The sequence below is a fragment of the Pseudoliparis swirei genome, chromosome 15 (assembly GCF_029220125.1).
Source record: "Pseudoliparis swirei isolate HS2019 ecotype Mariana Trench chromosome 15, NWPU_hadal_v1, whole genome shotgun sequence".
In the NCBI taxonomy this organism is placed as follows: Eukaryota; Metazoa; Chordata; class Actinopteri; order Perciformes; family Liparidae; genus Pseudoliparis; species Pseudoliparis swirei.
Window position 1 is genome coordinate 2,921,215 of NC_079402.1, and position 27,939 is coordinate 2,949,153.

General features: G+C 43.7%; 1 protein-coding gene across 2 annotated transcripts; it reads left to right on the forward strand.

Moving 5' to 3' along the window:
* The first annotated feature begins 923 nt into the window (after positions 1–923).
* On the forward strand, positions 924–25,564 carry sertad4 (SERTA domain containing 4). 2 transcript variants are annotated; one of them, XM_056433396.1, is made up of 4 exons: positions 924–1,448; positions 19,694–19,866; positions 20,541–20,659; positions 22,072–25,564. In XM_056433396.1, the coding sequence occupies exons 2-4, from the start codon at positions 19,713–19,715 to the stop codon at positions 22,996–22,998; spliced, it is 1,200 nt and encodes a 399-aa protein (XP_056289371.1). In that variant the 5' UTR covers positions 924–1,448; positions 19,694–19,712; the 3' UTR covers positions 22,999–25,564. The 2 variants fall into 2 exon arrangements, with proteins under 2 accessions (XP_056289371.1, XP_056289372.1); XM_056433397.1 differs by having other exon boundaries at positions 929–1,448; positions 22,102–25,564.
* The last annotated feature ends 2,375 nt before the right edge of the window (positions 25,565–27,939 follow it).

The window sequence follows — 27,939 nt, forward strand, 5'->3', positions numbered from 1 at the left end:
TGGGATTAATGTGGGATACCAAGAATTATGACAAGACAATTAGTCGTGTATGTAGAGATATTAGAAACACAAATAAGTTTGTTGTCAGATGGATATTCATTATATCCATGACAGCCTCCTTATTTGAGTCCACATGGGATCCTGTTGTTGTTCATCCAAAGACATGATACACAATCGCTGGTCCTTGTGTGAGCTGCATTGCATCACACAGACAGACACACTTCATTCCTTATGGTTGTTATTCCACTCTGCAGAGACTTCGCTGTCGGTCTGAGTGAATTGACGCCCCTGCTTTGTGTGATTCTGCCACAAACCGGAATCTTTCAGTGGTAGTTTTAAGAGAGAGAAAGAGAGAGAGAGAGAGAAAGAGAGAGAGAGAGAGACTGGTGTGGGTGTGGGGGGGGGCAAGATCAGAGATACTGTTTTTTAAATTAACTGTGTTCTCCAGCACATTCCACAGCAGAACAAAGGGCCCAGGGGGAGAAATATGCTGGAAAATAAGATTCAGTGGCTGCAGTTGAATCAAAAGGGGGAAATGCATGACAGATGAGAGGGGCTTGCTCCCTCCCCTCTTTTTGTCGGTCACATCCCTGCAGAGCAGATCTCCAACGCACAACCCATCTACAAAATAAAAAAAAAAGTGTTACATTGCCTTCATGTGCTGTCGGAATTATGACAAATAGAAGAATCCGTTCACTTGATTGACGGCTGAGGAATATCAATTGGACGTGCCGGAAAATAACTAACTAATAATCGCATAACTATATATAATATAATTAGTGCTGAAGCATTTAGTTGATCGGGAAAACAATCAGTTGTAACGAGTATCCGCTGACAATTCAGTGAAGGCGTGAGGGTCACGGAGGACGGAAGGGGATATTCCCGAGCCGTACCTGAACTCCTCAGCAGCAGTTGGCTGGAGGGGATGAAGCCGCATCGCTGGTGTTGTTTTCTCCGCCACATATTCACATGAACTGTCGACCGAGCCGTAACAACGTGAGCTACGTTGAGCCGAACCCACCCGGAACGGAACTACCACAACACGAGCGGCTCTGTGAGTTATTCCCTCGAGGGGAAGAAGAAGAAGAAGAGGAAGAAGTAGTAGAAGAAGAAGAAGAAACAACATCAGCTGTCTTACGATCGCTCGCGGAGAAAGCGCGCGCGGATGTTCGCGCGGGTACTCCGGGAGAAAAGGCGCGCGCTTAATGATAAGTATTCCGACAAGCTAATTAACCAGTAATTACATAAGTGGCAGTTAAACAGTCGGCGTGGCTCGCGTGTCTGCGAGGAGTCTAAAATTAGAGCCGCGCGGTGCCATCGGAGGACATGCGAGTATTTATTCGCTAGGACTTTTTTTTCTTCGTCTTTCATCAACGCACCTCTGGATTTCTGTCGCTATCACAAAGCAAGTGTGGAGCCGAGGACGAGCTCCAGACCCTTCGAGAAAGGTAAGCTCAAGCTCCTCCAGCTGTTACGGGTTAAGAAGCGACCGTGTTAACTGGCGACTTTGAACCAAAAGCGTCCGTTGTTGTCGTAGTTAGACAGGTGTTGAAAATAGGAATAAAACACGTAGCTATACCCCCGCGTGAATGCTGCATTGTTCAATTGGTATCGTACATATTATTATGTATAGGGTTTGACACTATTACAACATTAAACCAAGCGGCATTCACGAGGACAGCTATACGTGTTCTCGATCCTATTTTTCGAACGGACGTATTCGGCTGAAAAGTCGCCAGTTAACACGGTCCCCTGTTAGACCGGAACACCGGTTCACTGGCTTTAGTATTGGGAAAAAAGTAAAAGTATGTCACGTCGGTTTTCCCACCGCAAGTTATTCCCTTTCACTCGAGAGGCTCTTCGTGTGTCTTTGTGGGGATAACGTAACCGTTCAATGGGGACGGCTATATTCAACGAGGTGTTTATACTGAAAGGTAAACAATAACTTATTAAGTTACGGTTATTTTTGAGGGGGTAAAAAAAGAAAAAAGAAGAGCATATAAAATCATTTTCGTTTAGTTTGTGAACTATGAAGATTTAAATTGTGTCAATAAGGCAGCATTGCTTCAGTCAAAGTGGTCTATCTGCATGATGTGATCACTGAACTGTAGGAATAAATAAAAAAAACTACAACCCTGGAGGATAATAATTAGATGGGATGCTCCAAGACTAATGAGAACCCGGGCTGTCAATAGCTCACTGCTAAGACATGACAGAGACTCTGTTCTCACACATTATGCAGGCTGACATAACCAGCCACCCTCATGGCGTCCATCCAGCCTCACTTCATTATTATTTCGTGGGGTGAGCTTTGGCGGCAAATCCCGAGGTGGCGGTTGTCTGTATCTCCTCTGAAAAGAAGCGGGTTTCAGACCATCTGAGCTGAGCCCCCTGTTGTAATTCTCCCGCCTTGATGTCATTTTCTGAGCTGTGTTTCGACTTAGTGTCACACACACCGACTTGCTCAAGAGTGGACTATTAACGATGCTGTTGGCCCCAGAGAGGATTAGGAACATTTAAACATGGCACGTTTTAAGGAGTAAGTGCATTACATGCATACCCTTGCTCTGTCTCTCCATTTTTTTGATGTATGGTTTTTGGGCTAAGAAGAAGGGCTTCCAGCACAGTGGGCTGGATGCACTTCACCTGCCAACAACATCCGGAGTCACCTGCCAGGAATTCCACCTTCGCGATTGGTTTCCCCCTTCGGAGGGAAAAAAGTGCGTTATGCGGAATACAGTGAGGCACGCAACAGGGAGGAACATCCAGCTCAGATTAAACTAACAGACCAGAGCAGAGGGGCCGTAACAAGAGGAAGCGCTCCTGCTTTGCAGCACGGTGGACGGGTTCTTGGCATCCAGCTCGATGCCAGATTCCTTCTTTTTGCCGCCTGCCAAATCCCTCCACCCCATCGTCTTCATCAAAAGCCCTCGCTGCGATTCCCCTCTTCCAGTTCCGCCGCGGCGCGATCAATCATATCTCGCTCTCAGCAGACTCTTCTGCTCATTAAGGATGTGAACCTGTAGGTAGCCTGCAGCCCCCCCTCGCCATTCACTTCTCTCAGCGGGGCGCGAGAGACTCACATCTGGAGCAACATTTCAAAACATGGCTCGTAGAGGACACGCCGTGTACGCGGAGGGAGATTCAATCCATTATGAAGGCTACGTACGTGGTGCCACGCATGGAATAATTAGCTCTTGAAGTCTGTTTATACACACATGTGTAATGTTTTTTTTCTTCCGTTTGCCAGTAAGGCAGGAAAGTTGGAATTGCCACTGAAAGAGAGAAAAAATGCTCACGGCATGTCATTAGTGAGGATAGTTGGTAAGAAATAGGCGGGCTTCACATCTTATTCCCTTTGTCCCTCTGTTTCTCCGCTCTGTTTTGGTTAAAAGGTCTCAGCCAATACAAGTTGAGCTGCTTTTGTGTGTGTGTGTGAGTGTGAGTGTGAGGACTGCAGGGTGTAGCCCCAGACTTCTTTTTTTCCCTCTCAGGCATCATGAATACGTCTTTGTGCTCCAGCGAGACACACAAACTAAGGTGGACAACTTGAGAGGAAAGGAGAACACACATTTGTGCAAAAAAAACCCCCGATGGAGGTTTGTGTCAAGACGTTTATTTATAGCTGAGACCTCGCCACTTCCCCTCCGCCGAGAACGCTGCATTTACCACCTGAGATCCTCCACCTTCAATCCGTCATTACTCCAAATACAATGAGGTCTTTTTGGTTCTTTTTCCCTCAAAGATTCCTTTCAGTACGTCAGTGAGTGAAATGAATTCAGACGAGACAGAACTGATGCAACGTGTACAAACAGCGGTTAAAATGCCTCAAATTCCAGAACATAAAAGTTCCCACATATAATAAATATTTGCGGTGGAGTTCAGATCCCTTTCATGAGCTTCAAAAACAACCTTCATTTTCAACACTGTCTGTACAGGAGTGGAAAAGGGGTTTACGTCGTTCAGTCGTAGTAAACTATTTATTAGATGCCCTTCCCTGCCTCATGCGCTGCGTCCACCTCTGGCAGCGACGTGCCCACAGGCCTCTGGCATGTCAGCCCTCACAGCCACAACAGACGTCCCCAGATTGTACATAATGCAGCTCCGCACAGCTGCCCTGCCACAACACATGTGTCTCCGCTCAGCAGGAAGAGCGCCGGGCGAAAGAAAACCTGCCCCCAGGGGCCCTGCGCTCAGCTTAGTCACGCCACCGCGGCCGAGACGGCCCTCAACCAACCGCAAGCTGCTCTGATGACTCCTGACGGGCTGCAAGCCGGCACACACACACTCTAAGATGCAACCCAAAGAAAATGCCAACATAAGCAGGAGAGTGGAACGGCAGGAGGAGGATGCCTCTGGATTAGTCCGACGTCAGGCCCCTGAAAAGTCTGGGGAAATCCTGAATTTAGATCATGAAGCATAGGACCACATACTAATATACACAGTACATTTGTGAAAGGTCATTCTTTGTGTTTGTAGTGAACTTTTGTGTTGATTTAAATACACAATGTCCAAACTAAATGTGAGGTGTGCACATATTGTTCTATATCAGAGGCGTCAAACTCATTTTCACCACATCAGCATCATGGCGTCCCTCAAAGTGTTGTAACTTAAACACTATAAACGTATAAACTACTCCCCAACATGCTGTAAATAACCCTCTTTGCATTTGATTATTGTTTATTTGAGTGTAGAAATATTCTACATGAGAACATTTCTCTAATATTATCACATAAATCCATTTCATTTGAAACCTTAAAAATAAAAGCGCGGGATATTTTTCTTAAATTTCTTTAAGGAAAAAGGGATCAATATGTCTTTCAAGCCGTCAGGGGCCACATACAATGACGTGACGGGCCTTCTGTTTGACACCTGTGTTCTATATGAACAAGGATTAGTCATGTTCATCAGCATAAGATATGATATGCTCTTATAGACCAAGTCCATCTCACGTCTGTAAATCCTGTCGGTGTATTAATTATTGTTTTCATCACATTTCTGACTGACTCCTCCACACCGTCCAAACCCCAGACTTGCAGCTTTGTTGACGTCCCATTGAAGTCGCTTTAGTGCATTTCTGCTTACACGAGACGTTATATAAACCTTTTTAAAGTCTTATCAGGCAAACAAAACAACTGCAATTACATGTTTTATTTCTCTCTAATCCTACACAGAGTTCTGTATACAAGGATCTAATGTCACACATAAACACGTGTAGGAGGAAACCTTCGTTAAAGCATTGATCCTGTTAACATCAAAGAGGAAGCCTGTCGGTGCATGAAGGCTTTTGTGAAAACCCAAAAAGCATAACTTTTTGTGTTTGTGTTTGCATCGATTTATTATAAAAATAAAAATACCTCTGCAAAGCATCTTAAGCGACTCCGTCTTATTTGCCCAGCGTGGCTGTTTTCGGTGTTGCCGTGTAACTGCGGTCCACACGACTGGCAGGGGGCTAATTGCTTGCGATCGGAGCGTCTAAAATTTTAATTCATGGCGTAAATCGCTTTGTTGTTGCAACACTGAAGGAGAACATGATTTTAATGACACCTATTATCTATTCTCTATCTGTTCTCTCTTGCTGCGTGCTTCGCCCTCATATGCCAGCGGTGACACACTCCACCCCCATGCCAACTGGCGTACTGATGGGATGGAGCATCTCCACATTGAGAAGAAGTGGGCTGTGTGTTGAGTTCAGTATGATGGTCAACATCCCATGATTCTGTCATCCGCTCTATTTGTCTTGAGCCCGCTTTGCAGTTGTTACCTACGTAGGAATTGCAGTTAGCAAATAAATCACGTTCAATAAATATTAATAAACTACCGTGATAAATGTAGTTTGCCTTTCCTGAGTCTTCTGCACTATGATAATATCATACATGCTGCAAGCGTAGGAGGGCTGACATGATGCACATTACGGCCAACTGTCATGCATATTGAACGTTTTTGACTTTAAAGCATCGCTAACATTGGCAATGCACCAGAACAAGAAAAGACAGACAGTTCATGTTAAGATCCAGATTTGAAAAAGAAAATGCTGTCACTACTAAGGAACTGTCATGACCTTTTTACGAGTGACCAAGACCATCGGCGAGAATGTCGTCTATTTCTATGCAGTTATTCCTAATTCTTGTCATTCGTGCCATCGGGTCGGATTCCGCGTGAAATCAGATGAAAGCACTCAGTTTCACCGAGAGCTCAGTGGGCTCCAGGTCGGATCGGTCTCCACAGCCGCCGTGGACCGGCACTCGAAGCTCCCGCCATGACGTCGTCGATTGATGCGGCATTAACGGCTGTAGCCGGCGAATGAGTGGCAGCTGTGAGCTAAACAGTGCGGCACGCTCATGTGCGCTAACGCCCATCAGCCGACCACAACCACTGAGAAGTGGACACATATCAGAGCTCGTACGGTCATGGAAAACCGGGACAAGTCATGGAATTTTTAAATGTTTATTTCAAGACCTGGAAAAGTCCTTTAAAAAAAAAATTATTTCCAAAAGTTTTGGAAAATTAATATTAATAATATTCATATTTTCATTTACGCAGTTTTATGAAAAGAATAAACATTTATATAAATATTTATTCTTTTCCTCAAACGATTGTGTCTCATTCATTTGTGTCATTTAAGGTATACTCATACACCGAGATTTCACAAAATGTTTGGTCGTGGAAATTTGATTTAAAGTCATTGAAAAGTCCTGGAAATCCACAGGTCAACATGTGTATGAACTCTGACATATTTTCGGTTCATCATTGAACTGCATTTTTCTCAAAGGTGGTCGAAGCTCCTACTGATGGATTTTCGGATTGACAGATAGTTCATATAAAAACTAAAATAACTAGGGCTGTCAATCAATTAAAAAAAAGTAACTAATTAATCGCACATTTTGAAATTCATTAATCGCGATTAATCTCGATTAAAAGTTTTTTTCTTCTTCTAAAGACTAAATCTTCTAAATGAACGAGTAATCCCTTCAGACAGCGTGTATTTTAGACACTTGTTTAATTGTATTCTTTTTAAAGACCAAACTTCACACAGAGCTGTGTTTTCAGAGAGGCTTCAACCTATAAAGTGCCAGCGAGGTATTTCATATCGTGGATGATAAATTGTTTCTTCAGTGAAACATCCAGATTAGTAAAAAAAGGTGTATTAGAGACCCCATTGGTCCTGTCATCTTTAACATTGAACAGCAGCAGAACAAGTGACCTTGGTAAACTGACAATATGTCATGTTAACCCTCTAGAGTCTGGGCTCATTTTCTCGATTTTACAAAACATGTAAATTCACCTTTTAAAGTTTTTGCATGTGACACATCCCAGTGTTTCCCCCACCATTCTATCAGGGTGAGGCCCCGCCCCCCTGTAATGTTCTCTAAACGCCAGATTACAGCAGAAGTAATGTAAGGTTCTTTCCTTAAAGACGTCTTTGTTCTTTTATTAAACTAAACGTCTGTTGTTGGTCGTCTCTACAGCAGCATGTCATTCTGTCTCCACGTGTCGGTCACTCTTCTCCGCTCTCCGTCTCGCGCGCTGCAGAGCTCCATGCCGGCGTGTCTGCGCGCGCATCGGGGCGGAGAAAAAAGAAAGAAAGTCCCCTGCACCTTCCGCCCCGCGTCACCGACACGTCGCTTTCTGCTTCTCTGAATATCGAGGAGCAGAGGGGAGGAAGGAGGCGGACTGCCGCGGCTTGACACTCAGAGGAGTGCAACAACGTCAACGACACCGGAAGTAAACAAAGTTGCGTTAATTGCGTTAAAATATTTTAGTGCGTTAATCGCGGCCAAATTAATCGCATAGATTAACGCGTTAACGCTGACAGCCCTAAAAATAACCAAAAGTCACATTTTTGTCCTACCATCAATCAACCAACCGATTGGTTGAGGGGTAGATCGAAGTTCAGTTGAAGATTTGATTTGGTTGACTACAGCCCCGTTAATCCATTGACAGAAAATGAATACTACTCATCAAAGTTATTTAAAAAAAGTAGTATATACACTACCGTTCAAAAGTTTGGGGTGACTTAGAAATGTCTTTATTTTTCAAAGAAAAGCACTGTTTTTTCAATAAAGATAACATTAATCAAAAATACACACTATACATTGTTAATGTGGTAAATGACTATTCTAGGTGGAAACGTCTGGTTTCTAATGAAATATCTCCATAGGTGTATAGAGGCCCATTTCCATCAACTATCACTCCAGTGTTCTAATGGTACATTGTGTTTGCTAATCGCCTTAGAAGACTAATGTCTGATTAGAAAACCCTTGTGCAATTATGCTAGCACAGCTGAAAACAGTTATGCTGGTGATATAAGCTATACAACTGGCCTTCCTTTGAGCTTGAAGTTTGAAGAACAAAATTAATACTTCAAATATTAATCATTATTTCTAACCTTGTCAATGTCTTGACTATATGTTCTATGAAATGTTCAATTCATTTGATAAATAAAAGTGAGTTTTTATGGAAGACACAAAATTGTCTGGCTGACTCCAAACTTTTGAACGGTAGTGTAAGTATATTGAGGATTAGCATCCAATTTTCTTACCTAATACTTCAGAATTTGAGTGGCCAAATAGGATTCTTCCAAAATGCACATTTTTGTTTTTGTGTCATCTTTATTTGGATTACAGTGGACTCTTGTGCAATTACACCTACATGTGTTTGGTATTGTAATTATACACAGAAGAGAGCGAGAGAGCAAGAGAGAGAGAGAGAGTGATGCTGGTGACCATGTCGAACTATGAAGATACAACAGGCACTCCACATGTGACAGATGTGATGGCCCCGTCCCCGTCAAATCACATCACCGCTCAGTCACCGTGTGAGCGAAGGCAGCAGGCATCAAGCCAAAGGAGGTATGCAAGGGAGCAGGGAAGGAGGCACCGTTAGAGATTCAAAGAGCCTGCCGTGAGAGCACGGCTCAGAGGAAGCCGTGCTGTTGAAGCTCCTGTCAAGGCATCCACAGGCGGCTCTTTCAGGCCGACGCCCACTTATCTTCTCAGTGTGGAGATGCCAAGATGTGGTCCACCACACAAACTGTCACTGTACACACACACACACACACACACACACACACACCTGTCTACATCTGATCGGGGATGAGTACACAAAGGCTGTCACTTTCAAGCGCTGACGTTGTCAAGAGTGACTTAGAAAAAGGATTTGTCTGACTTTGTGCACCAGGTTACTGTCCCCCCCCCCCCCCCCCCAGTGCTTTACACATAGGATAAATGCCAGTTGACCTTCCTGCCAGTCTCCCTCTTCATGTTGGCCGTTTCAAATCAACGGTCCCACCAGGAGCTGTGAGGCTCGGCTTCAACCAACAGGACAGCTGTGTATTAAAACTAAATGTGGAAGTCCTATTGTATGTATCGTTATTCTACCGTGTCTCCTTTTAATCGTTTGTCACACTGAATGTTTTCCTCTTTCTTTACACACAACCGGTGAGGACCTAATAGAGAAGTGACAGGACAGAGAATCAGGCAGAAAATGGTCACATTGTCCAACTTTTAGGACGAAAATTGAGCAAGAATAGGCTGGCTGAACATAAGTGAGGAGATTTAAATCTGTTTTAAACCAGATGTCAAGTAGACTGCATACTCTTACAAGCTGCTGCTAATTTCACTTCAACACAAAAGTGAAAAAAGTCATAAAACATGTTGCCGAGAAACACATAATTGTGATTACTGCAATTATGGTGATCGCAGCTTAGCCATACAGATGTTTTATAATACGTCTGCCGCCCTATTTAACTTCAACTACAGCTGCAAGTTCTTGGACTGGAGATATAAATGCATGTTCAATGTGGGTACATGCATGTGCACAACGCTAGTGTTTATTGTAGTTGTGTTCTCGGTACGCTGGGTGTGTCCTCACATTTGTGGTAATGCAATATGGCCAAACGTTTTTTCTTCTTTTTTACATGAACCAACTCCTCTGCAGAGTTGTTTACCCGATTCTGTGCAGCTAAGTCAGGACACATTCCTGTTGTGTGTGCTGTGAAGACCCCATTAGGCGATCCGGCATCTATTTGATGCAAAAACTATTTTTTCACTGCTATCTGTTCCCCCGAGGTTCAGAAACACTTATTAAAAACCTGGCACTAATCACACTGAACACACACACACACACACACACACACAATACAACATGCACTCGATTCATCGTGCACTCTGTCGAACACATGCTGGATCGATTAGCATTTTTGAGGCCACAGAGAAAAGAGAGAGAGCACAACAGTGATGAGAGGCATGTGTCGTACCCCCCCAGAATCATTGTACAAATCTTCCCCCACATCTTAAATATCTCAGTTTTTTTATAAACGTATGGGTGAGGGCAAGTAATCTAACACTCCCAATAAGCCACAAATGGCAGAATAAAGACTGAGTACATAAAGCTCCCCCGTGATATTCCACCAACATGTACAGGTGATGGTTCATCTTTCACTTGCCTTGATTCCCTTTAGACCCTTTCACCGTAAAAACCTGGATATTGTGAAGCCATGTTGGCTTCAACATGTGAAAACCAGCAGGTGCTGGTGGGGACCCAGTCCTCACATGGAAGACTAGCCGTCGGGAGACGTGTGCATAACATGAACATGTCTGCTTAAGACCTGGAAACCTGAACAACGTCGAACAGTAAAGAGAAGGTACCAGACGTGACAACGATTACATTAATAATGTCGGCCGATATATCACGAGATTTAATTTAAACTCTCGTATATCTATAAAAGGTGTGTACATTCATGGAAAACCTGGAAAAGTCATGGAATTTATAAATGGTTATTTCCAGGCCTGGAAAAGTCCTTGAAATGAAATTCTAAAAGTTTTGAAAAAGTCAGAGAACTTTGTTATATGTTCATTGACGCAGTTTGATTAACAGAATAAACACGTATATTCATATTTATTCTTCTCATCAAACTATTGTCTCATTCATTTCTGTCATCTGAGGTATTCTCGTGTTTACACCGAGATTCAACAACATGTTTGGTCATGAAATCTGGTTTAAAGTCCTGGAAATCCATGTGTATGAACCCTGTCTATATCAAATATCTAAATATGGATTGGCGCATACTTAAGGATACTTTTAGCGTGTCCTCACGATAAATAGTTGACGTATTTTATTTATTCTATATAAAAACATACAAAGTGATCAACCGATTGGCTGAAGCCCACGCCGCTTCGTTGCTGTTGCTCCTGTCACGCTCTCCTGCCCTCCGGCCCTCCTGCACTCCACAGTGTCGTTTACAGTGATACCGGCTGCAGATGGATTTTCAATTCAATTCAATTCAGTTTATTTGTATAGCCCAATTTCACAAATTACAAATTTGTCTCGGAGTGCTTTACAATCTGTACACATAGACATCCCTGCCCCAAAACCTCACATCGGACCAGGAAAAACTCCCAAATAACCCTTCAGGGGGAAAAAAAGGGAAGAAACCTGCAGGAGAGCAACAGAGGAGGATCCCTCTCCAGGATGGACAGATGCAATAGATGTAATGTGTACAGAAGGACAGATTTAGAGTTAAAATACATTCAATGAATATGACAGAGTGTATGAATAGTTCATAGTAGGCATATTCCACGATGGAGACCTCCACGATCCATCAGGCAGATGGAGGTAGAGATCAGTGAAGTTCTCGTGTTTGAAACAGTAGGTCCCTGAGTCCAGACAGAAGTACACAAAAGCTTTAAAAGCTTCTCTTTTCTCCGCGGTGGCTTAGATTCTTGCGAACCTGAAATGAAAACCGTCACCGGCCGATCTTATCAGCTAACGTTCGGCGCCATGAATTAGCTCCGCTGCTTTTATGATGTTTCCAGCCGCCCTGACACGGACCGAAGCGGACGAGCTCAAGCTGACGCGTTTGATTTGATTTTCACAATGTGTGGGTAATACAGGATTTACGCATTTACCGCTGTCGAATTTGTTTAGGGAAACTAAAACGAAGCTCCTTTTTAAGTTTGTATCCGTCACCGGTGGTCAGAGCTGGTTCCTGTACCGCGTCGTCGTAGACCCGGTTTCATCCGGAGAGGTCACTATTGATGGGTATCGGTTGGTTTTCTTTCTGATACCGGTGCTAAACCGGTACTTTTAAAATGATACCGGTGCCTAAAAGGTGCCTGAACCGATACTTAATAATAAAAAAGCACAAAACGACGATTGACAATGACGACATTAAAAACCTCTTCGGCCAAATTCCCTGTAAAAAACGTTCTCGTGGAGCGCGGACAAAAAACGGATATCAGACTGTCGCGCTCTACGAGCTAGCTTAAACGTGGTGATAATGGCTGATTTATTATTTGTTGGCCGACTCTTATGAATGCATGACTTGCAATAAACGTTCCGGTACTACTCTGAGCTCAGGCTGCTCTCGTCGTCATCGGTTCATCAAGTTTTCAGGGGGCCGGCGGCGGCCTCCCCGTCGCGCCCAGCCTGACCGCCGGTGTGCTCGGCACGGCTCGCGCAGTCAAGCGCGGCGCACGCCTCCGCTCTCGAAGTTCAACCCTCCGGCTCTTTCTTTAAATTCAAAGGACAATGGAGTTGAGCTGCTCCTCTGGGGAGAAGAGCGTGAACATCCACCGTGAAGACGTAATGTCTCATTAAAAGTTGTCTAACACATTGACTATTGTCAGATTGAAACAGTCCAAAATAGCTGTGTTTGAGGAAGCTGAATGAATATTCATACGTCGTGTGTGGAGCCCCCCAGTTGACTTTCCTTCTCAAATATTCCAGGACACAACGAGCTGTGGTTGCGTTCGTGCGTGCGTCTATCTCACGCCGGAGGGAGGGAGTCAATCACAGCCGCAGAAATCATCCCCGCAGGCGATCCGTCTTCGCTCGTGACAAGGCTCCTAAGGCACTTATCTTCCCTTCCTTGACTCATTCCATTCCTCCCTCTGTCTCCGCCTCTCCCCCCCCATTCTCTCTCTCTTCCCCATTCTCTCTCTCTTCCCCATTCTCTATCACTCTGTCTCCCCTCCCACGGCTTGGCTCGTGCCCCAGCACCGCAATTAACTGCTCATCATCAAAGGGTGTAATGGAAAAGAAGGCGAGAGAGAGAGAGAGAGAGAGAGTCAGACAGAGGAGGGGAAGCTGTGAGAGAGGGAGGATAAGAGGGACGAAGCCAGAGGAGAGTGAACAGAGGTGATGCAGTGTTTCACACACACACACACACACGCGCAGGTTTTTCTCTTTTTTTATTCCACTCAAATACACATTCTGTAAAACACAATCACACACACACACACACACTCACACTCACACACACACTTACATGTCCACACGCAGCCTCAATTCGCTCTCAATCACACTCGCGTTCCTGCGAGGCGCAGACGGAAACAGAGAAAGGGAGAACGAGAGGTACGATATCCCCCCCGGGGGGATTATTCTCTCCTCGTTTATTTCTCAGCCCTCCATTTCTTCCTTCCTCTTTCACAGATGCACACATACTTGTTCACACTGTCTCCCTCACCCCCCCTCTCCTCCTCCTCCTCCTCCTCCTCCTCCCACCGCTTGTCTTTGAAGAACAAGACGTATCGCTGTACATATGGGGAAGCTGCTCTGTCGGTAGTCTCATTGTTTTTTTCCCCCTCCCGGTTCAGAGAGCTGCAGACTGTGACCGCTGTTGAAAGGATGTCAGCGAGAAAGAGAGGAAACGAGAGATTGAGACTAGGGGATGAAAGAAGGAGGGGGGCGGGTGTCCCTAAAGAGGGCAGATGGAGTGATGGCATGCTTGTTTCTTTGTGCCCAAGAAACATAGCAACAGTGGCGGTGAAGGGAGGTGATGGAGATGAAAATAGCTGAGGGTGAAAAAGCAGCTCGGGGGGGAAATAACAACGGCTAGAGCTGCTAATTAAACATGGCACTGGCGCTCAGTAACGGTGACATAATTGGCCCTAGTTGGTGGTCCTTGGTGGGGAGGGGAGGGGGGGGGATAATATGGTTTTGACTCAAATGTCCAAAATGTAACATGATGGATAACAGGAACGAGAAATAGCCTGATATCATTCGATGCAGCCCTTCCTTACGCATTAACATCAGATTACGTTTGGGGAACTGTAGAGTCATTTGTCCTTTTCTCGATTGACCAACATGATTGTCCCGAAGCAATCGTAAAACCATCGCGTGTCTCCTCTGATACAGATTGAGTCCCCCGCCATAGGTTGATGATCAGATCCCACCCACTCTGCACAGGACCCCCATAATCCAGTCCTGCTGGAGAGAGTATGTGATCCATCACCAGCGTCCCACCTGCAAACACTGTCAATCGGCTAAGCCGAAATGTGAATTATCACACACACTTTTTGTTGAAAGTTAATGTGAGACTAAAGTAGAAAAAATACAATAGTAAGAAATACACAACTAAAGAAATGACCATAAACGTCAGAGCTGCACTTTGTATTTATTCCTAAAGACCAATTGTTAACATGTCCAAATACTATAGGGTCAGATCAGTCTCAATAATTTCAATAAAGATAAGCCCCGCCTTCTAAGGCAGGATGAGATTTGATTGGCTACAGATCTCATCTGTGTGTTTGGTCCATGTTGAAAAAAATGCATTTACAGATTGAGCCACGCCAGGGGAGTCCCATAAATCCGTATCTGTGTGGAGCGATCCACAAATAAATAGACAATCCACATAGAAATGCATAAATATATTTGTGATTTTTCTTTAAATTTATATAAATCGTAATTTATTTACGTGTGCATTCGAAGGTATTTGTGAATCTTTCTGTGTGCATTTGAATTTTTTTTATATATTTGTGAATTTTTCTATGCACATTTGTGAGTCTGTGTGTTTGCATTTGCAATTATAAAAACCGATCTGACCCCATAAAGTACTAACTTAGAATGTGATCAGTGTAAACGTAACCTGCTGAATATCAGCATCACTAAAGTTAGCGTTTAGCTCTAAGCTTAGCTGTGCCTAGCTGAATTAGTTTTGTTTATTTCAAACCCTCCAATGACCTTCATGCATCTCGGACAGTCACCGGGACAAAGTGTCAGTTCAGCTCCATCTTATTCTTATAAGATGGAGCATCACATTTGCAGATCATGGATTGTTTTTGGAGTCGGGGGAGGAAATTTACATATTATTTAGGTGGCAGTTTTTCCCCCCACTGACTGAAATCCAGGGGCATTTTAATAAGAAATTGGGGGCACTTTTTTAAACTTGTGAAATAACATTTAACCTTTGTTCAAAAATAAATATACTTATTCAGGCTTACAGTATATGAGCAATTGTCATAAAAATGGCAATAATAAAACTATTAGGCAGTAGTCGACAGATTCAAAGTGTTTTATGAGATTTCTTGAATAAAAAATAAACAGAAATCAGACAATCCTATACAATTGTAGTCTTATTTATTTGTGGTTATTTATTTATTACATAAACAACTATAAACAATTATATTATTTCTATGTTTTTTTATAATTCAAAATTATATTGCTTGATTTTCTACAGACAATACAGATAGGACACGCACAACAAAGAACACAAACAAAACGCTGTTAAATTATCTAAATTATGGGGCCATCTTTTGCCGTCTCCTCGTGATATCAGGGGCAAAATTATATTTCTTAGGGTCAGTTTTGCCCTTTGCCCTGGTGTGTTTCAGACGATGGTTGGAGTTGATCTTTAAGCATGCTCGCTGAACCCTCAAAAATGAAAAAGGTAATGCGGTTCTACGTAATCCATTATTCCCTCGGGCTGGCTCCACCGGTCTGCGAGGAGCAGCGCTGGCTTTCGGTGCGTCTGATTAGTCGGTTAAAAGCAAACCCGAGAAAAGCAGCACACAGAAATAAAACTGTTCATCCAAGCAAAGGAGCGAGTTTATTGAAGCGGACATTTTAATCAGCTACTCAACGGGTGAGTCTGAGATGGTGTCGCCTCCGTTTGGTGTGTCAAGCTGGGTTGTGGGCAATGATATCTGCTCATGTGGGCCGCTAGGGGAGGGGCCGAGGCAGGGAAGGAGGCGGCGAGGCGGTCCAGCCGCCGTACCTAAAAACAGCTGGCGCTGCATCCTGCATGAAGGGGGGAGGAATCAACAGCAAACCAGATGACAGCCATTCACTGCGATCAAAGGAGCGGTGGAGTTTCTCTCCTCGGGTTCAAAGAAGCGAAACAGACTCTGACTCTCGGTGCTCCGTCGTCACAGCGGGGCTCTGCTCTGGGTTCGAGGAGAGCTCAGCTGGCAGCCTATTACCAGTCGCCGACAAGTACCGTGCCCTCCTCGCGCGTCTTCTGCATCACTTTAATTTAAGCACGAGGTGACGCGGCTTCGTAGCGCCGTTTGTATTATTTGGAAACCAAACAGGAAACCCACTTGAATGAAAATCAAACGCACACCGGGCCTATTTGACACCTTTTGTCAAGTCGTTTGCCGTGCGCGCCGCGGACCTGTTTGCACTGCGCGCGTCTCCTTTGCGTTCTCGATTGACTCGCTGTTGACACGGCCTCGCGGAGCAGTACTCGATGCGTGGGAGTCATTTCGCCGAGCAGCCGCGCGTCAAACGTCTCGCTCGCCCTCCCACCGGCTAATCAAGAGGGAATTGGTGGTGTGAGCGGGTGTCATCGCTCCCATCTGTGTCCCACTTGTAACGGCACATATCAGAGTTGCCAGCCATCTGCCGATTTTATTTCCTGTGCTCACCATATTTATATATATCGCTCAGATTTGTCACGCAGAAGCCGGTTGCTCCTCCACGCAACCCGGTGTCATGCCAGTATCGGAGACAAACATCTTGTTCACATGTATCACATCGTTGGGGAAGCATATGCAGACCGCTTGTTCGATTTATGGAGATAACGTGTTTTAATAAATAGTTAGCAACAGCGTCGGAAATACACCAGAGCAAAGGGCAAAACTGCCCCTAAGAAATATAATGTTGCCCCTGATATCACGAGGAGAGGGCAAACAATGCCTCCATAATTTAGATAATTTAATAGAGTTTTGTTGTTTGTTGTGTGTTTCCTGTCTAATTCCTGTATTAGGTAGGTACACAAAAGAAAATCAATAAATATAATTTTAAATAATAAAAAAACAAAGAAATAAGTTATAATTGTTAATAGTTGTCTAGAAAAAATGTAATAACAATAAATAACCACAAAGAAATAAGAATAAAATTGAATATGATTGTCTGATTTCTGTTTGTTTTTTGTTCAACAAATCTCACAAAACACTTTGAGTCCGTAGACTACTGCCTAATAGTCTTATTATTGCCATTTTGTATGACGATTGCTCCTATACTGTAAGCCTAAATAAGTATATTAATTATTTTTGAACAAAGGTTAAATGTTATTTCACAAGTTTCAAAAAGTGACCCCAATTTTGTCATGTCTCGTCGTTTATGTTAAGTTTTAAGTTTTAGTTCTGTTTGCCATGTCCGCTTTTATTTTGTAGTAACTGTCCTCTCTCGTTTCAGAAACTTTATTTCCTGCCCCGGTGTTTCCTCGTTAGTGTGATTGTCTGCTCCACCCCTGATGGTGTCCACCTGTTCCCCATTTCCTCATGTATTTAAGCCTGTGTCTTGTGGCAGATCGTCTTGTCTCTCGTCTTGTCCTGATCGTTCTTTATAGTGTAGTTTTTTGTCCTGGTTTGCTTTTGTTTTGTACTTTGTTCAAGTCTTTCCAGCATAGCTGTGATTTTCTGTTTTCTTATAAACTAGAGATGCACCGATCACCGATCACTGAAATCAGTATCTGCCGATCACCGATAATACCGATCACTGAAATCAGTATCTGCCGATCTGATAATACCGATTACTGTGTCGATTGAAGCATTCTATTCATTGTGTAGCATTATTGCCTAGGACTATGAGGAAATACATATATAAAGCAACTCAAACATTAAAGAAATTACAGATTTCTTTAAACATTTAGGACTTTTACTTTGAAAAATTTCCTAATTGATACATTAAAATTGTTTGATTGCTATTGTAGGGGATTTCAGATATGTATGGAACACATCTGCATCATTCATTTCCTGGAACTCTTGGGGAAATCTATTTACAGGACTTTTTTTAACATACAATAGTCTGACTTATTTTTATAACTCTTCCTTGGTACAGTAAACATGTTTTAATGTTAGCATAATTTAAGCTAAATCTCAGAAACGATCTATAAAGATACAAAATCAGTTCATTGTTTACTTTTATATGCTAGTGCAGCGATTCCCAAACTGTGGGCCGCGGTGGGCCGCGAGAGGTCATTTACAATAAATAAATAAAATGTTTTTAATTTTCAATTTTGAAAAGTTTGAAATTAATATAAAGATATTTATGATTTAAATTACGTGTTATTCTTTTATCTGACTTATTTTTCTGACCGCCAAACAAAACAATGTCAAATGGGGCGCCCTCTTGTAGTATTAGTTTATGTTTTGATCAGAGTTGTGATCAGCGCCGCCGCTCCCATAGCGCACTACGCGCTGCGCGTCAGGCACCAAGTCCTGAGGGGGCACCACAAAATCGGCAAAAAAAAAATCCTCATAGTTATAATAATTATAATGCCGATATTATTTCAGTCTAGAAATATTAGGCGCCTTTTAGGCATGTAAATCACAAAACAGGCAGAACAAGAGATATATTTAATCGCTCAGCTGAGCGCCATCTATTCATGCACGTCGGGCTGTTGAGTGAGTGATCAGCAGCTGGCCGCTCTGTCAAGTCGCGCACGTCACAGTTCCGTATTGATCAGACAAGAAGACACGCTTATCAACTCCAGTGTTTCCCCTACCATTATAACAGGGTGAAATCTGACCACCCGTCACCCTGTAATTTTCGTCTATCCTCGTCAACTCTTTTAAAGCGCTCGCGCCAGAGCGCGCCTGCACAGGTGAACACCCTCCCACTAGCCATCGACAACACGTTGTCAACGCTGGTTGTAATTTAGAAGATTTTCAGATTTCAAATTGGGGCATTCTTGAGTTTGGGAATAGTGTATGATTTGTCGACATCTTATTTTGACAAACGGATGTTGTTTCACGTGGTTCTTTCCGCTAACTTTGCAAAACCGGATGTTGTCACTTAAATCCTTCCGCTTACTTTATCAAAACCCTCGCGCGCTCCCGATCGAATGCGTTTACCGTGAGCATCAGTCTATAGGGGCAGACATGTGAGTGTCGGCTGAGTTGACCCAGTGATTCAACTCGGTGGACGGGGACGCCGCTCGGTGCGTGAGGATCCCCTCGTGGACCTCTCACTATTGAAACGTCTGATAGTTCTCGCAGATGTTACGTCATCTGATCGGCCGTTTTGAGAACGCCGATCAAAACCGATAATGGGAATATCGGCCGATATGGATCGGTGCATCCCTATTATAAACCCTTTTGATTCCCCTGAACATTGGAGTCGTGCTTTTGGGTCCTGTTTTTTGAGTCGTGACAAATTTCTTTTTAAATGCCCCTGGATTTTAGTCAGTGAGAAGAAAAACTGCCCCCTAAATAATATGTAAATGTTCTCCCCTGGTTAGCAAACTGATTGAGATAACTAATAATATTCAAATTGTTTAACTAAATATAATAAGGTAAAATAATTTCACCTTCGTTCATGAAGGCTTTAGATTCGTCTCTCGTTGTCTCGTCTATTTTAATCCTAGAGTATTTAATGTTTAGATTTCAAACTTTTATTCGGGTTTGAGCTGCTTTTTTGTTCCAGTAATTCTGCTGATCTCCACTCTGTTCTTTTTCTTTTCCAGACCTGAACCGGAGAGAGAGATGACCTTAGTTTTGTCCATGAATCCTTTCCTGGACCCCGAAGGAGACTCTCCGCTCGCCACCTACCAGCCCCTGTGGGAGTCGGAGCGCTGCACTAAGACCTGCCTGTCGACCGCGGCGCTGCCGTGCGGCTCTGCGGAGCGGTTGACGCAAGGTGCAGAGCCCAAACACAGATTGTTTATTCCTCCAGTCATTTATGCACATTGGATTTAATCAGATGCCGGTCCACCGAGTTATTCGGTGAGGTTTACCAACGGTTCTGCACCGCATCTGATCGTCCTCCGTTCTCAGACCTGGATATTGGACTCGTTCGCTCAACCATCCGTCAGTGTTTGCCCGGCGCCGCCCTGCTGTCGTAGCTTTCTCGGTGCACTCCATCAGTCAAAATGTGAGATTAAGTTAAGCATGCAGCGGCACTGCATTGAGGTGGCAGCAGATGGTGAACTAGCTTGGGGTGATTTTAAGGATTCATTTATTTACATTGTCATTTCAGTGTCGACTGAGTTACCAGAATAGCTTCTTCAACTCCAGAGGGACTGGGGACCTTTCAAAATGTATCATTTTTTTCTTCTTATATTTATTTTTATTAAGGCATCTAAAATGTGTTCAATTTGATGTGCAGTTAAGTTCTATATCGTTGTCTTTTACCGCATTTTTTAAAAGACAGAAGTATGAGTATTCCTTGGGTGTTTCTCCTGATCCGATGTGAGGTCAAAGGTCAGGGATGTCGTATGTGTACAGATTGTAAAGCCCTCTGAGGCAAATTTGTAATTTGTTATATTGGGTTATACAAAATAAACTGAATTGAATTGAATGCTCTTTCTGCAGAAACACCCTGCAGGCGAGTTCCTGATCATGTTTCCATATCGAGGATTGCATACTTCAAGAGGAAGTTTGTTGATGATGACGATGAGCCTCGATTCAGCTTCAGGACGTACTGCCAGACTGTAAGTATTTACACACTCATGCATTGCACAGTGTATTATACAGTAAGCGCCCTCATTACAATGCCATACTCTACTAACTGCACTTGACTGCTCTGCTGTAAATAATCAACTAACTCCTTAATTATAATACTGTACAAAATCAATTGCATCATCTTTCAAATGATTTTATAACTGTTACAAAGTGTACAGACACTTATGATGCATCAGAGTTTTACGTCACCGTTAACACTGAGAATTACGACACTAAGATTTACTGACAGTCAGTACATCTTCAAGAATTTTCTTTTCTCATCACTCGAAATAAGTTGTTATGATTACATTATTACGATTTTGACCATAGGCCCTTAACGTGATACCATGTAGCCTCCGTTCTTACAAAATAATGTTTCAATGTGAACGTTTTCAGGGCATACAACCCTCCGTTGAGCTTCACCTATTACTCTTGCACAAGTCATTTAACCCTTGTGTTGCCTTAGGGTCATTTTGACCCGAATCAATATTACACCCTCCCCCCGCCTTAGGATTAATTTGACCCCATTCAATGTTTAATGTCGGTGTTCTTTCGGTAGTCAACAAACAAACATAAAGTACCTCACACTTAAACTTGGAAAACAATATTAATTCTAATAATTTTCTGGAGGTTTTAATTGCTGGGGTCAAATTGAACCCAAAGGGTAAAATATGTTAGTAAATATAAAGGTAACAGGAGGGTGAAACATTGAATCGGGTCAAAATGACCCAAAGGCGGGGGGAGGGTGTAATATTGATTCGGGTCAAAATGACCCTAAGGCAACACAAGGGTTAACAATTGGTTGGATAAAGCAATTGAATCAGCGTCGGTAATACACAAGGGCAAAACTGCCCCATAGAAATATAGTTTTGCTCCCGATATCACTAGGAGAGGGCGAACGATGCCCCCATAACCTAGATAATTTAATAGCGTTTTATTTTTGTTCTTCCTTCCGTCTTCTCCGTATTGCCTGCACTAGGTAGGTACACAAACAAAAATCAAGAAATAAAATGGAATTATAAAAAAAACAAAGAAATACGTGATAATTGTTAATAGTTGTATACAAAATGTAATAACAATAAATAACCACGAAGAAATAAGAATAACATTGAATATAATTTATGTTTTTTGTTGTTTTTTGTACAAATAATCTCATAAAACACTTTGAATCTGTAGACTACTGCTTGAAAATCTTATCATTGGCATTTTTACTAGAATTGCTCCTATACTGTAAGCCTAAATAAGTATATGTAGTATTTTTAAACACTTGTTAAATATTATTTCACAATTTTCAAAAAGTGCCTCCAATTTCTTAAAAATAAAAACTGCCCCCTAAATAATATGTAAATGTCCTCCCCTGACTTGAGTGTGGCCTGCTGGTTGTTTGAACGCACCTGTCCAGGTAACGGCTCTAACGGGGCGTGTCCTGCAGGTGGCTCCGGTCTTGGAGGAGCGCGCCCACGTGCTGCGCCTCTCCCTGGAGAAGATGCGCTTCATCGACGACCCCGAGGCCTTCCTCCGCCGCTCCGTCCTCGTGAACAACCTCCTCCGGCGCCTGCGCGCTGAGATTATTCTCCAGAGCACCGAGTGGTGCTTCCCGCCCAACCCGGCGTTCACCGCCGGGCCCTGCGTCCCGGCGCCCGGCGCTAACCCCGCCAACCCGGCCCTGCACCGAGCGTTACCCACCCGGATCTGCCTGGCGCCCCAAGCCGGACCGCCCTTTCGGAAGCGCTTCCGAATGGTCCGCGGAGGACACGGGGATCTACGCGCTGACTGCGCTCAGACGTGCTGCTGCATCTACGCGGCGGCCGCCGCCGCAGGACACTACCTCCACCTCCCGTTCTCCATGTACGACGCGGCTCTCGCGGCCTGCCCCTCCGCACCGCACTCCTCTTTCCTTCAGCTCGCGAGCCACGGTAAGTTAGGGCTGACCGTGGCCATTGAAGAGCAGGAAGATGAGGAGGAAGATGCTGAGGAGGAGGAGGAGGAGGAAGATGAGGAGGAAGAGGAAGAGGATGAAGAGAGAGAAGAAGATGAGGAGGAGGAAGAGGAGGAGGAAGAAGAGGATGATGATGATAGAAGAGAAGCTGGGTCTTCCCTTGATGTTAAGGACAAGTCGAGCCAGAAAAGTAGGACTAGGACTTTGCTGGTTCCCACAAGGACAGAGGAGGACAGCTGCACGCCAGCAGAAAAAGAGGAGGAGGAGGAGAAGGGAGAGCTGGAGGAGGAAGAGGGGCAGGATGCAAGACCTCGTCAGTGGAACTCCAATGCCACAGAACGGGCGCTGCCCAAGGTCCGCTTTTGGCGCCGCAGGGCTCACAGACAATGACGTGCTCCTCGAGAAATGACTTACACGAGAAGTCTGTGTGAAGACGACGACGACTGTCATCAGTTGAAGAATATTTCTCCTCATAGCAGACGAAGGCGTGACCCACCTACACCCTCGTAATGCCAAGTCAGCTTTATCTGAACGAGACACTCCCAGGGTCGCACACAGACAAACTATATCCAATGTCCTAGTCGAATGAACAAGGCGGTTCTCGGCCTCTGGAACATTTTCTAATACCATTGTGTGGTGAAGGTCACATAAGGTCGGATCATAAAGCCCCTCAAAAAAATGAAGTGAAGGGTCTGAAAGACCATTTTCAAGCCCCACAGCACAAAACTAAAAGGTCTCAAGTGGGGCTTCTTATTGGTGCACCGGTCTCGTTTTAGGACCCTAAACAAGCGTGTGTAAAACGAGGGGTTTGCGGGTTCGGGAAGTGTGTGTTTCTGTGTGTGTGTGTGTGTGCGCGCGTTTGCAAGATCTGATGTAGCAGTTTGAAACCTGATTTTAAGCAATTCCTTTTGTGTTCCTGTTGATTTGGCCGCTGTCGCTGCGGCGATACGCGACTGTGTGTCCACATTATTTTTTTCCCGGAGACAACAATCGTAAACATTGGAAATATTAAATCACAAGTTCAAGTGCCTTAGTGTTTTTATGGATACGTGTACACGTGTGTGTTATTGTAATTGTTCTCGTTGCGACGTATCTTGAGTCTGAGTCGCGGCGTGTAGACGAGGGAAGGTCAACGCAAAACTACAAAATGTCTTCTGTTTGTTTTATTAAAAAAAATGCATGTTTTCTAGCACTACCTGTCGTGACAATGCACACACACACACACACACACACTTAAAGCCAACTTTCAACGGCAGTTGCTCAAAGTCTCGACAACAGAACAGTCTCATGGCGCTCGCCCCCACCTTGACAGTCATACGTTCATCAGAAACGGCTCGTGGTGGTTCGGTGATGAGGTTCAACCGAAAGCATCTAAATCACCTTCATCACAGTCTTCAGGCTTTCTACCCGTGTTTACTTTACCAACGCGACCGCGGTATTGTCCTGTCACAATACGACCCGCCTCATTTCTGAACATCTGGAATGAAATGACGGCGGTTACTGAACATTAAACATATGTAAGCTACCCATAACGGTATAAATTACGAGTTTGTCGTAGACTCCCGTTCCCTTCCTATCTAACGAGACTAAGACCAGTCGAGGACACAGACCCAGTTCTACTCTACCGATGGGAGCCTGTCGGCATGAGCAGTGGTTTCTTCCTCACGCTTAAAGTATTTTAAAGCTGTACGGATTATACCGGTCAGAGTTTTGTTGTGAGCCGTACCTTGAGCCTCGAGGTACGAGCCAATCACAGCGGTGCATCCCTGAGCCCGTTTGAACAACAGTGACACATCTACGAGACAAGTCGAGCAGCAGCCTATCTCATTTGATTTCTCAAACGCCCTAAATAACAACAACAAAAACAGTGGGCACTGGTTATCGGTGGTATTTTTTTTAAGATAACAAAAAAAAAAATGAAAAACCCCCTGGAGGAAGCAGTATTTGTTTTCTGAGACGAGAACGTGTAACTGCAATGTCTGTTTATTAAAAAACAAGTGAAGAGCAGCTCTGCTCCGGTACTTTTGTGTGATGTTCTGTGACAAGTGTAAAGATCAGTAAAAGAAATGTTTCAAAAAACAAACGAAATCTTGCATCCGCCTTTTGTTCCTTTTGCATAGCGACACAGTGACGTGTGTGTGTGTGTGGTTTCCTGCTCGCAGCCCGTCGGTCTGATCCTCTGGACGGCGCCGCAGCTGATTGCACTCGCCACACGTCTCTCAGGTGTCACCGCGCCACTCGACTCGGGTTCATCGGTTTGACTTTGCGCTCGGAGCAGTCACCTCCACACGCGTATCTATTGCCCTGCAATGCTCACTTGTTTTAGCATCACACACACACACACACACACCATTATACCTGTATCATACAGCCTCGACAAGCCATGGACTATGTAAAAACAATAGAGAAAAAAGCACTTCCTTCACTCATGATGTATACAAAAGACACTATTGGTGTATTGCTGTGTGTGTGTGTGTGTGTGTGTGTGTGTGTCATGCCCAGGCATTCCAGGGCTTTACATTAAATGTTCCTGATCCAGTCGTCATGTTCACCATATGCACCCTAATTACTGGATTATTTATAATATTGTGCAGTATCCTGTATGACATACGGTTTGCTTGCGCGTGTGTGTGTGTGTGTGTGTGTGTGTGTCTTCTGGGATGGAGGATCATCTTTCCACGACACTGCTGCCTCACGGGTGTGTGTATCCTGCCGCCCCCCCCCCCCCTGCCTGCCCCACCTTTCTTCACCGTCACTGGACTATGTTTTTAATAGAAATGCTAATCTGCAGTGACTCATTTCAGTGGGTATGTGGCTTTGCTCTTCGTTTATTTAGTGTGTGTGTTTTCACACCAGTGGTCCTCCACGTCTGTGTCGGATGAATTTCAGTAATCATCAACACCACCTGTCATGTTACAAATAGATGCTTATTAATAAAAGTGGATAATCGTTGCTATATTTTTTGATGCCATCAATGTCGTTGTGTCCAGGCAGGTACGGGATGTTTCGACCATCCATCACGTCCCAACAGCGGAACGTTTTCTTTATCACTTATTTCAATCTTTTAGTCCCAGATATTTCACCATGAATCCAATAATATGACTAACAATTCAACTTTAACCATCTTACTAGTTTCGTCCATTTGACGATGGATGGATGCCGGTAAGTTTTCCCCGCTCGCTATTTTTCACGTACTCGTTTAAAAAAAAAATTCTCATCAAATCATCGTTTACATTTATTTGTAATCTCCTCTGCGTTTCTTCCCTTGAATCCCTTGACAACTGCAGACGGACTCCTGGGTACCAGCATGCACCCTGGTTGGGAATGTCTGTACTACATAATCACCGTGTGTGTATGCGTGTGTTGAATACTGTATTACAAAATACAAAGGCCCCCCCCCCCCTGTGCTTAAGGCAAAGATGGGGTCTCGCCAAATCACACACACACAGATCTCATCTCAGGCGAGTGTGTTGCGAGAGGGGAGCTGTCATTTGTCAACAAGGAACTTTGGCAGCTCGCCGTTGCCATGGGAACTGTCTGTTGCCGAGGACTGGTTTTGCATCACAAGGTCCTCGAATTGGCTCCAAAACCTCGCAGGTCCCGCCCCTCCTCCACCCTCCTCCACCTTACCTCTGTCTCTCACAGCTTCAAGCATATTGTGAGGATTTTCCTTTCTTTCTTTCTTCCCCCTGTTCTGCTGTATTCCACCTCAGATTATTCCTCTGTTTCACCCTGTCAGGTCTTCTGGTTATTAGGGAGATTTGTATGTACATAATAGAGCAGGGGCGTCATTAGGCCTATTTTATTAAAATGTTTTTCAGCCCCCCCAAATATATTTAGTTTTTATTTCATTCAATTAAACTATTGTTTCTCACATGGACACATTATCTATAACTAACATGTTACATATGTGTGTGTGTGTTCTGGTTTGTTTGTTTTATCACCCTTCAAATAACAATCCAGTAGCCGATCATCAACCCTAACGATAAAATCCACGGGCACTAGGACCTTGGGGAGGCTCACACCCGGGATTACACACAATAAATAATAAAGTCCAGGTAGTTACAGAATGTGGCTTTATATATAATATAATATATCGGTAGTTGGTAACGGGTGTTATCTGCTTACATTTAGCGTTACTTGAGGCAAATAAAAGGGAAGAGTTAGAAACTCTCCATTGTCTGTGTGTGTGCGTGTGTGAGGATGTGTGTGTTTCTGTCAGTGTGTGTGTGTGTGTGTGTGTGTGAAACAATGTATTAGTTTGCATGCATATCAGTGGAAGTTGAAGGGTAAATCATGTTTTATTAACAATTCCCAAATTATTTCCCAGATTTTTCCGGATACCTGCTCTTTTTGTTTGATGAGAAGTAAACACGCCTGTAAATAACGCCATGAAGGGTTTATTGTTTTGAGTTGTTTGACTGTTTCGCATTTTCCTTATTGATTTTGATGTATGTCTTTTAGATTGTATTGTTTGAATAAACATAGACGTTTTATACTACTTCCGCTTAACAGATAAATCTGACTTTTATTTTGAAAGGTTAAAAGGAAGCGCACTTTTTTTAGGTTAAAATGCGAACTTTATGGTATATATTACGGACAGATGCGCATTTTATAAAAAGTTTAATAGTTGATTGGACCCGTATGAGGCTAACTCTCTTCAGGTGGTGATGAGGTGGTGATAGTTTACGAGTTTTAATTAATGTATTGTCACCTAAAGAAAGAAAATAAAGGAGACTCACCAGCAGTAAGTCTTCACGCCAATTCATATGATCCGTTACAACGCTTATTGCTGTCATAATACGCAGGCGAAACAACATATACAATAATAATAAATAAGACTAGAGGACGCTTTTTCCAATTCATAACAGCATTGTAGAAAAGAGAGACAACAAACGGCAAAGATACGTTGATTAGAGACGTATTTGTAATTGTAATACGTCAAATACAAACGTAATCTGGAGAGAAATACGTTTCAGTCAAACGTAACTGCAAATTGCATTTTAGGTCTGGGGGAACGTAATTTTTGTGATACAGGGTTGTCCTCGTGACACCACTCCCCTCGGGGCTTCACCCCCCCTTTCTTTGAATCCGACAAACGCCCCTGATAAAGAGATGGACCGATAGATGGATCTCACGGCTCCTTTTACTTTCTTTATATCTTTAGGATGTGGAAATACTGCCAAACTTTGGGAACAGGCTCTTTTTAATATTTATTGTTCTACATCTGGTGAGTGAAGATGAGTAACCAGCACGTTTATTATAGCCTGTTATTAGACTTAAAAGCCAAATGACTGCTCTCATCAGTGGACTGTGGATCCTGGACGATAG

Coding starts and splice junctions, on each gene's coding strand:
- sertad4 (XM_056433396.1), top strand. CDS start 19,713: ATGACCTTAGTTTTGTCCATGAATCCTTTCCTGGACCCCGAAGGAGAC. Junction 19,867..20,540: donor TGCGGAGCGGTTGACGCAAG/GTGCAGAGCCCA, acceptor CTCTTTCTGCAG/AAACACCCTGCAGGCGAGTT. Junction 20,660..22,071: donor TCAGGACGTACTGCCAGACT/GTAAGTATTTAC, acceptor GCACCTGTCCAG/GTAACGGCTCTAACGGGGCG.